Source organism: Amaranthus tricolor, chromosome 4, assembly GCF_026212465.1.
Source record: "Amaranthus tricolor cultivar Red isolate AtriRed21 chromosome 4, ASM2621246v1, whole genome shotgun sequence".
NCBI classification, from domain to species: Eukaryota; Viridiplantae; Streptophyta; class Magnoliopsida; order Caryophyllales; family Amaranthaceae; genus Amaranthus; species Amaranthus tricolor.
In genome coordinates, this window is record NC_080050.1 from 3,493,445 (window position 1) to 3,505,098 (window position 11,654).

The 11,654-nt window shown below is 30.0% G+C and overlaps 1 protein-coding gene across 1 annotated transcript; it reads right to left on the reverse strand.

The window, feature by feature from the left end:
* Positions 1 to 189: 189 nt before the first annotated feature.
* LOC130809965 (uncharacterized protein C594.04c) lies at positions 190 to 3,404 on the reverse strand. Its single transcript, XM_057675844.1, has 3 exons — positions 3,038 to 3,404; positions 1,629 to 1,892; positions 190 to 1,030 (listed from the first exon to the last, which is right to left on the reverse strand). The coding sequence occupies exons 1-3, from the start codon at positions 3,275 to 3,277 to the stop codon at positions 548 to 550; spliced, it is 987 nt and encodes a 328-aa protein (XP_057531827.1). The 5' UTR covers positions 3,278 to 3,404; the 3' UTR covers positions 190 to 547.
* Positions 3,405 to 11,654: the final 8,250 nt, after the last annotated feature.

Sequence of the window (11,654 nt, forward strand, 5' to 3'; positions counted from 1 at the left end):
AAACTTTCTCCGAGCATCTAATATTCAGCTTACAATTACCATAGTAATTAGTTTCATCATTCCACCTAATTGATTGGCAAAAACAATTCTTCAGTGCTTTTGGTCTCAGTCAGACTCATAGCTAAACTGATGCAGGTATATCAGTTGCTAAAGCTTACATAGGGGAAAATCTAGCTCGCGCCTGCCTATGCTATGGTCAAAGTTATTTGAACAAAAACCGGATTGTGTAACAAATAACACAAAAAAATGACGGAGATACTATAGGCTCGGCCAACCTTATATTAGTATTCGGGATTTGGGGTTGAGCATATAGCTAAAAACACCTCATTCCTCATTTAAACTTTTATAATCTTGCTTGGCAAGTAAATAGGGAAATTCAATTGATCTATACAATCCCATACACCATATTAGTAGAAAAAGACAAAGCAAGAAAATTCTCTTGCAAACAAATAACATTTATGGATCATGATATAACAGCACTAAAGAGAACAAGGATAATAACACACAGTTTACAGTTACATAGAGTAAAGATTTGACAATATCAAAATTAATTGATCTTATCTTTGGTTTCTTCAAGGGATGATGATCTGAACCAAGGGATCCAAACCGAGGTAGTCTTCTGGTATTGTCGGTATGCTTCAGCTCTTGAGGGTTGCTTAAGCATCCTCTCTTCGACAAGCGCAGTCACATAAGCTAAGCACAACGTATTAACAAACGCCCCGATGAATGTCCACCCTTGTCCAAGGCTCCATGCGAAGATACCGAGTCCCCACCACCACAACTGCTCCCCAAAATAGTTTGGATGTCGCGAATACTTCCACAAGCCATTTTCCAATGTAGGCGAGGTTGGCTTCCCGCAAGCCTTTAACTCGGCGTTCTTGGTGGAAAACTCGTGAAGCTGAGTGTCGGCATAGTAAGCGACAATTATACCGGTTAAGCACACAGCAATGGCTGCAATGTCCCAGATGCTCCAGGGTGCTTCAATAGTGTGTATGGTGTAAAAGGGAAGGGTTAACCCTGCTAGAAAGACCTGTCACACATTCAGAATTTTTAGTCTTAGACTTTGTTCTTTCAGATCTACAACAACAACATTACATCTTCCCAATCCCCTAACCGGTGTCACATGATTCGCTAATCTTCTAGCTAATCACAAATCGCAAAAGGCGAACTATGGTCGGTTTTGGGCTATTTTTGGGCCATTTTGAACAGATTAACTAGCAAATTATGTAACACTACCTCCAACCCTATAGAAAAAGGGAAGAGTTAACCCGCCAAAAGACCTGTCACACATTCACAATTTTCAGTTTTAACTTTGTTCTTTCATCTTTACAACAAAAACATTACATTGTGCCAATCCCCAAACCCGAGTGACATGATTCGTTAATCTTCTTGTGAATCACAAATGCAAAAGGCGGATTATGGTCGGTTTGGGATATTTTTGGGTCATTTTAAGCAAATCGCAAATTAAAAGAGCGAATTAACTGGTGAATTATGTAACATTGCATCCAGCCCTAAGGAAAAATCACATAATGAATCATACAAGTTAACACCTTGTTCATCTTCCTTACAAACACAATAACATACACAATTACACAAACACATAATGTTCTTGACGGAGTAGTAAGTACCTGCTGAGCAAAATAGATGGCAAAAAATGAGACCCACCACCAATTTTTGCCATACTGTTGACGCATATCAGTGAATCTCCAGTCCTCCCTAGCACCCCATTGCCAATTTTCGCGACGAAAATAGTTATGAGAAAGCCTTAAACTCCACAACCCTGTTAATAAGATCACAATTCTGGACCTCCAAACATTATAAGTAGCTATTGGGTGTGTTGCATAGTAGCAAGCTAGCATTAAAGGAATCACTGTCCAATATGGATCAATCATCTGCATCCAACATCAACCCACAAAAACCATCACCAAAAGTTCAAAACTTTAACATAATATAATACCCAAAACATGTTAAGCAGTGATAATTCATCACACAATCATCCTGAAGGCCACTCATGTAGGAACCCCGGGCTTGGGCCCATAAACCCACAAGTATGTGCGTTATAACCCACTATTTCAGTTATGTGGGATCTTCCTCAAATGAAGTATTTCCAACAAAGTTACATATAAATTTGATAAATGGCATTATATAAACAAAACCCAAAATCAGAATGCACACCCTACAATTCTCAAATTTAAGGGTCATGATTAAGTCATGATCATATAATTAACATAATAATTGGTTTGAGGAGTTCATAATATGATGGAAACCAACATTAAAATGTAGGGAACAGTTTCCAATATGGATTAATCATCTGCAACTACATCAAACCCCAAAAAAAACTCTAAAAATTTTAACTTTTACATAAATAAACTGTAAACATCCTCTTAAAATATCATAAAATTGAGACAGGGTATGGTATACATGAAACCCAGAAACCATAATGTAAACCTAACAATTCCCAAAAACATTCATAGTAAGAATCAAGTTTATGACTTAAAAAAATGTTTATTTGTTTTTATTTTCTTTGAAAAGCCAGAATTAAAAGTGCTCAAAGAGTTCATAACATAAATGTACTGTCTTAGGGCCAATGATTTATTTTAAAATGACTTTTATGTACACTTTTATTTGTGAAATTGCATATAATATTATAGGAACTCTGTGTCAAAAGACTGTTTGTTAGTGGAACGACCTCAAAATAAAAAACTCATTAATTATTATATTTGAACTATTCAACTAAGAGTGTCTCACGGTGTGATATTGCTATTTATTACACGGTTTTGGAAAATAATCAATTTATTCTCCCCAATAAATGTAAAATTGGGTACATCACACCCGTCAAATAATTGTGTTAGTTGATTCAGCTCATTTATAGAGAGTGACCGGCAAAATTTGTAAAAATGCTATATAATATATGATTTTGGAAAATAACCTATTTATTATTTTCTAATATTATTTTTTAATAAGTGTAAGGTTACATATATCAAATCCGTCTACGTATTAATTACAATAATGAAATGGAAAAGAATTGATAGCATACCCAGTGACTGGACTGAAGGTGGGCAATAGCCCAAAACAAGAAATTGATGTTAAAGAAGAAGAAGACATTGGCAAGAAGAATAGGATGATTGTAACACCAAGACCAAATGGAGGAGAAAGAATGATCAGACTCAGAATAATGGTTCAAGAAATAAAGGTAAAATAGAATAGAAGGAAGTGGAGCTAACAATGCTATTATTGCATTTTTTATGTTGCTATGGTTGGTTTTAGTTTTGCCCATGTTTGCAAATTTTTGGGTTTTGGGAGAAAAATTGGTAAATTATGAAAGATATTTTAGGGAGACAAATTGGTAATCAAGATTCAAGGGGTTGTGGAATGAAAAATTAGGTAGCAAGAAAGGGTCTTTATAGCTCCATGCTCACTTGTGATTTGTGATGTTGAAAATTTTATTGATTGCCTTTTGCCACTTTTGTTTTACAAAATGTGTAGACTTTAGTTGGTAATTATAGTAGGCCTTCTTAAAAGATACACGGAATGTCATATGATACAGTCTCATCGAGAGATGCGTCATATATATGGGTTTAATGTTTGAGTATATAACATATCTTGAGGCCTTATTCATAAGCTTAAGTTTTTGGTTGAGTTGGTTTTTTGGCATAGTATCAGAAGCCTATGTGACAAGAGGTCACAGGTTCGTATCTCAATCACCCCTCATTTAAAGTGAAATATTCAGCGTCAAGTATGAGGAGGCCTGTGTCGTATCCACACTTCTAGCCCAAAGGGCTCTCGTGTGAGAGGGCGCGTTAGAATATATAACATATTATGGGGCCTCAACCATAAGCTTAAACTTTTAATTGAGTTGATTCTTTGGCATTTAATAGTTCATTTAAGGTTATCTTGGAAGACAATATTTAAAAAAGTAACACTGAAAGATAACCTATGCATTATGGAAGAAAATAGCTATCCTTTGTGGGGGCTTTGTTATGTATGTTAACCTTAAGTGGTCCAATTAAGTTAATTCAATACTAAAATGGCTCTAACATGATCAATTGGGGTGGGTTATTTTATCATTAAAGAAAGAAATTTTAGTAGTATTAAAATACACTACAAAAAGTCATATTGTTAAGTTATTCATAGTATGAATAATATGATCGTATCAAATCCCAACTTATATCAAGATTTTAAGAAATTAGACATCTGGATATTTGATTATTTTATTTTTTATGTTTAGATTTTAAAATAGAAAATTATATTGTCAAAAATATTTAAATCATAATAAATACTTTTGATTAAAGAAAATTTTGATTTGTTTAAGCTTTAAAATTCTAAATATTCTCTCAAACATTATTTGAATGTGGTTATTAACACTCTTAAAATAAATAAAATTTGATATTCGATATCAAATCCGATCCAAGGTAAATTATCCGAATATTTAATTTATCTAGATTGAAACCAGATCGTGGTTGGTTATCCGGATTAGTGGATGCCAACGTCAATCATAATAATTGGTTTACAACTTTCAAAATCTATTTTTGGTTATTTTTATGGCAATATGATCAATTAGCTTACATAAGTACTATTGATAGTTCTTAATTCGAAGCTAAGTCTACGTATATTAGAATTAAGAGTATATTCTATCTTATATCAAATATTTAATAAGTAGTTAATGTATAGATTAAGAATTTAATATACTATTTTGATAGGTTTGAGTGAAGATAAGGAACAAGTGAGAATTGAACCTAAAATTTAACCCAAATTCTTGTGTGAGACGATCTAACCGTGAGATGTTTCTCATATATGAGTTAAATAGCTCAATTAATACAATTATTAGCATATATACTCCTTATTTTGAGGTCATTTCACCGAAAAACAGTCTCTCACAAAAATAATTCAAAACTTTAAATAATTGCTCTAATTGAGACAAACTCCGATTCTCAATACATCATTAATATAAATCAAAGTGTTGTTTTGCTTCTAAATCTAATTAAAATTTTAGCAACTAACTTCTTTTAATTAGGCTTTGATAAACTAATTAACAAGACGGCGCAAAGCATCACCACTGATTTTGTTTTAAAACTTTAAGCCGAAATGAATCCAAAATCAATCATTGCTAATATCATACAAATACCAATTAAAAGTTTAGCACATGAAACTCGGATATGAATGTTTTGATATTAATATCTACCACACCAAAGTGAAGGTAGAATGTTTGTTGATATACACATAATTGATTTTCTATCTATTTTTAAAGAGTTTTATAGAGTGGTTCTAATTGTGACTTAAATCACAAAAACAATGATTATATGTTATAAAAATTTATATTTTTCTTAATTACAAAATATATATTTAGGCAGACATTAATTTCTTGTGCATACAGAAATATTATTTTAACTAATTAATCGATAAAATACAGCAAGTAAACATTGAACGAATTTATCCACTAATAGCATATATAGGATGAGTTTGAATATATGACATGAATGCTCAAATAGTTGTTACGTACGTACATATTCATGTGTGAACGTAGTTAATTACGACAAAAAACCATCATAATTTTTAATCAAACAACTTATGGTTAGATTATAACTACTAATCAATAAAGTAGGCTGAGTAAAAATTAATGTGTCTAAGAATTGAAATCATAAAAATTATAGGTTAGATTGAATCATGGGCTTCCATTCTAATTATTATTATACTTCTCTAATACATGATTCACAACTTTCAGAATCTATTTTTGGCTATTTATGGCAATATGATTGGCTTACTTAAGTATTGTACATGATCATGATGTATAATTGGAACCAATGAAGAAGTTGGTAGAAAGTACAACCACATAGAGCTAATGATAGTTCTTAATTCTTAGTTAATTAGAAATTAAGGGATTAGAGTTAGGGTTGAGGATTTAACTCAAATAATCTATTCTATATTTCCATCTTAAAGCAAAGATAAGCTAATTAATGGATTAAGACACCATTAATTAAGAAACCTAATTGTTGTTTTGTTCTAATTAAAGTTAATTAAAATTTTAGCAACTAACTTCTTTAGGCTTTGATTAAGTTAACTATTAGGCGCAAAGCATTACTATTGATTTTGTTGCATCACTTGCTAGTAGCTTTATTCCCATTCATAGGTTTATAGTAATATTTACATCTTTACGCCAAAATGAATCCCAAATCAATCATTGTTGTTAGGAGTATACTAACATATATTGGGTCTTATTCATCAGGTTAAACATTTAATTGAATTAATTTCTTGACATGGTATTAAATGTCAAGTTAACAGGTTTGAATCTCATCCACCCCTCATTTCAAAATGAAATATTTTGCGCCAAATTTAAGGAGGACATGTGTTGTATCATTATTTGTAGCCTAAATGGCTCTCACGTAAAGGCGCGCGTTAGAGTTTATAACGTATCTTGGAGCCTCAACAATCAGCTTAAACTTTTGGTTGAGTTGATTCCTTAACAATGTTAGAGTATATAACATATCATGAGGTCTCAACCATCAACGTAAACTTTTGATCAACAACTCAACATATATTTATATACTTTTAACAATTTCTTAATAAAGTTTAACACATGAAAATTGGATATGAATTTTTTGATATCAATAAGTACCATACTATAGCGAAGATAGAATGTTCAAATAACTCATATACGTATACATAAAATTGATTTTCCATCTATTTTCTAGAGTTCTATGGTGTGGCTATGGTTTTACTATGACTTGATTCACAACAATAACTTATTAAATGGTAAAAATATTATTTTTAGCTTAATTACAGAATAAAGTATTAAAATAAATATTAGCATTTTTAATTTCTATATTTGAATCACAACAAGGAGTATATATTTGATATATTCAATTTAGGTTTCTCTTATTTATTTTGTATTAATTTAATTTTAGACGATAATTTATTATTTTTTTTCAATCTCGTTTATATTTTATACTCTTCAAATTCCATCTATATTCTTTACTTTCTTTTTATTTATTATCAACTAATATCTATTTTTTTAAAATAATTTTATTTTCTTTATTACTAATTCAAAGGGATTGAGTAATATGAAAATTAGTGAGAAGTCAAGGAGAATGAAATTAGTAAAGACAAGTAGGTAATGATGAGTTCCAACAAATTTAAGGAGGAAGGTGGTGTGGCTAATCATATTTCATAAAATGAACTCTTAATTAATAATAATAATAATAATAATAATAATAATAATAATAAAAGTTGTTTGTTACCAACATGCGCCGAATCACCCCATCGCATCTTCTCTTGCATGCAAGCTCCTCCGCCTTTATTCTTGCTTTTTTCTCGCCAACCTAATTTAACTCATGTGCGCTCTTGGGCCCCTTTAATTCATGCGCTCATCTTCCATTTTACACCGCGCTACTGCAGCGGGGACCAACTACTGCCCAACCCACACCACACCAGGGTCGGGGTTGTCTAAGCAGCCCCCGTTATTCAAACCCCACAACTTATTGTATTTTACTATTTTTAATTAAGCTCAAAGCCATTTCTAATCATAGAGAAGGTGAGTATTTGCCTAGAGTCTAAAGTTAGAAATAACCCGAGTATCTAAAATTTTTTATTAATGAAGTAAAATACTTAAAATTACAATTAATGATTAGTTTTATATCAAATAAGACGATGTATATGGCACGTCTATATTTATAATGATAATCATAATATATACGGTTTGTCTCTATTATTTTTTCAAATACATGTTCAGTCGGTCTCCTGAGAGACGTCTCTCAGGCCTAGTCCATTAAAGCTTAATGCATACTCTTACTCTACATTTTTCTTTATGGGCTTACCCAATTAAAGATGGTCTCTCAAAGATACCGTCCCTCATAAGAATTTGTCATACATGTTAAAGTTTAGAACCAAATCTCTATAAAGAGGGTCATTTCTTTCAGTTTGTCTAGAGCCCATAAAATTTCAAGAACAAGACTGATTTAGCTGCGTTACTAATTTATAATACTACTATTGTTTGAAAAATGACTTTTTTTCTTAGTCCTTTGTTCTCGTTTAGCTTAAAAATGTTTCGCAAATAATCTTTAAACCAATTAAAAGCTGATTGGTAATTAGCTTTTTGAAATTCATTTCTCTATTAAATAGTTAACAACCAACAATAAAATTTTAACATCTCTACAACTACAACTAGCAAATTCGCTGTAAGAGCATCTATTTCGGTGACCCAAAAAAAATATCATCCTACTATTTTACAATATTTCTCTCTCCTAAAAGTTCACCTTTCAACCTAATCTTATTAACAATAACCTCTTCAAAAAGGTCATTATCTTTTCTCTCATACTTTTTCTCTACCCCATCATATTTTCTCTCCCTTAATTTATCTAATATTTATCTTTATTTTTTTTCATAATAACGTTCTCATATACAAACTTAATATAATTTTTTATTTAATTATAATAAATTTAATTTCTTATTAATTAAAATCATATTAATCTTTTAAAAAAGCTAATATTTTTTAATAAATATAAATTTCTAGACATCAATAATAATTACTAATGCGCACATAGAAAATAATTACTAATTAAGAGAAATTCATTACATTTAAAAAAAATTATTTGAATCCATGTTTTTTTTGGATTTATAAGATGATTTTTGTTGTTTTTTTAACCAAAAAAATGGTGGGAAAATAGGAAAAAAAAGGTAAATATGAAATTATGCCAAAAAATCAAAATTAGTCTCATTTTATAGATCGCGAAAAAATATGACTTTTGATATATTTTTTGTAAAAAAAATAATTTAATTTATTAAGAAAATAGCCATTAAAATAAATAAAAGACATTGTTTTGTCATTCAATAAGAAGGCGATACTTGGAAAGGTGGCAGGGGCTCTGACAGGTGCATGAGTTGGCTAATTTTGTCTCTCAAATCAGCGTCTGACACATGGCAAAATGGCTGAAAAAAAGGAGTGACCGTTTCTTAGAATGGGTCACATGATGACCAATTTTGCCAACCTTTTCTCCAATCCACTCAATATTAAATCACCATTAATAGTACTTTTCGTCTAATTTGGTCATATGACCTACAATTAGATCATCAATATGAATGCTCTAATAATTTGAGTCGGTCAAACAATCCCTAATATGATATAAAGTTGGTTAACTATCACAAATAAACTTAGGCTTGTAATTGGAATTTGTATACAACGTAAAAATCTAATACTTTTTTTGGTTTAAATTAGTTACTACTTTTTTTGTTTTCACACTGTCGAATGCATTTGATCATTAAAATATTTTGCATAGATTAAAAATTATAAAAAGTCGATATTGTGAAATTATACATTGACACAAATGAAACAAAATCTCATATAACTATAACTACTCTTATATTTGAAGAATAAGAAGTAAAACAATATTAAGTGAATATTACTATTAAAGTGTAACAACTATTTTAAATCTAAAACAGATATATTTGTTTTAAGTTAATCTACTTTTGTTGTAGTATTCTTTAATTGTTACATTAAATATGTTTTTTTATGTGAAATTTTTTTATCATACAAATTCACAACCCAATCATGATTATATTGTGTGTTAACTTGCTATAAATTGAAGGTCACAATAACTTTCTTTTGTCCTTTTGTGCAAATGTATGTTCCCTATTTCAATGTTAAACCTTAAAGGCCAAAGCATGCTATCTAATACTCATCGTGGTGCTTGTTGTGAGAGACGGTTTTTTTAGAGACTATTTCTAATTAGACTGGTTCATTATATATTTTTTAAAATATTGTAAGTAGACATTAAGAATAATATAAGTAGACATTTAAGATATTAAAAATAGGCATTAAGATACAGATAAGTAAACGAGACAGTCTCTCAAGAGACTAGCTATTCTTGTAAAGGAATCAAAATCATAAGCAAAAAGATAAAAAGTAATTATATTTAAAAAGTAGTATACTACTCTTGGTAAAAATCAGCATGCTTGCTTAACAGCCCATCAATATGTTGCTTTTACTCCCTCGGTCTTATAGAGATTGCGGCAATCAATTTAAAATTTTTTTTTTAGATAAAATAGTCAATTATGATAATCTCTCTGTAAGACACAGATATACACTACTCTTTCTACTGGTATACTTCCTTTTTTACTACTCACAAATTCGGACTTTTTATCTAAGCCTTTTTGAGTGCATTTAGTTTACCTTTCTCTTCTAACTTTAATTGATTTTGTGTATTGCTCAGACATTTTATTTTTTCATTTAAAATAAATTCTTGAGTTTATATCTACTATATAAAAAATTGTAAAATTAATCCACCTTTTATCATGAAAATTTTCTATTAAAATTTTTTGAAAAATTTATAACACAAAGTGATGTAATTCTCAAGTAGGATGATTTATAGCCCACTAAAATTATAAAGTGCACCGTAAAATAACATTATTTGATTTAAAAAACTATTAGTTGGGCTTAATTTGAATTTTTGGTTAAGTGTTAAATATTAAAGGGATCAGATTTGAGATTTAAGTGGTAAACATATTAAAATTAGAGTAGATTTAGCCTACCAACTAACTTTCTATAATTAAGTTATATATGTTTTATCTTTTAGTTTTTGGTTATAGTGATAAATATTAAAGCGACAAAAAATTGTCATTATCTTTGTCGTTATTGTCGTTATGGTTGTTGTTGATATTGTTATTGGCATAGTTATCTTAATGGTTGGTGTTGTTGGTTGTTGTCATAGTCGTTGTCATCAATGTTATTATTGTTGTTCCTGCTATTGTTTTTAATGTTGTCATTATCATCATTGTAGTTGATGTTATTGTTGATGGCGTAATCGTCATTGTTGTTGTCGTTGTTATTATAGTCATCGACGGTGTCGTTGTTGTTATCTTTAACGGTGTCATTTAGTATTTTAAAATTATGAATATTAATAAAAACATGAATTTTTAAAATAAAATCACTCAAAATTTAGATTTTTAAAAATAATTTTCCTTTTTAATTATGCATAATTTCTTCAAATATAAGAGAATTCTCATGAAGGATATTAGAATTTAGAACATGAAAAAAATAGGTTGCAGTTGTAACTTGCACGTGTGGAAGAAAGTAAAGTACGTATGGCAAATTAAGCAAATGGGTGTGATTATTACAAGCAGATATATTAGTCCTCTTCAAAGTTGTACCACAAATTTGTTAATGTGTGTTAATCACTTTAGAGTTGTCTACATATGTTTGTTCTCATAATAAGAACCTAAGTTCCGGTTTCTTCTCTTTGTGCTCCTCTTCTTGCTAGTGACGGTTCTTAGGGTATTCCCAGCTGATTGTTAGGGCCTCCAAAAATAAAAGGCCTCAAATATTAAATGGTGCTATTCAAACTCGATTTTAAACTGAGTTTTTTAGTGATTTGTTTATAAACATCTTTTATATTTGAAGTTGATATAATGTTATAATACATTTTATCTTGAATTATTTTTCTTGAAATGGATATTTTTTATATTTTAATATAATAAATGGTCCTATTTTTAAAAGATATCGCAAAAATAAATAGGGTCTCCAAAATCTGTGCTTCTCAACATCCTTTCTTTGTCATGCTTAATAATTAATCTTGTTTACTAACACATTGTAGCATTCATTTCATTATCTCAATATCATTAACACATGCTTATTACTTAATTAGGTAGGATAAGAGAGAAAGGGT

Bases quoted from the DNA above. Each gene is read 5' to 3' on its own strand.
- LOC130809965 (XM_057675844.1), bottom strand. From the start codon at position 3,277: ATGGGCAAAACTAAAACCAACCATAGCAACATAAAAAATGCAATAATA. The intron at 1,893-3,037 runs GTATGCTATCAA...TGTTGGATGCAG, and splicing joins ACCTTCAGTCCAGTCACTGG to ATGATTGATCCATATTGGAC. The intron at 1,031-1,628 runs GTACTTACTACT...AATGTGTGACAG, and splicing joins CCATCTATTTTGCTCAGCAG to GTCTTTCTAGCAGGGTTAAC.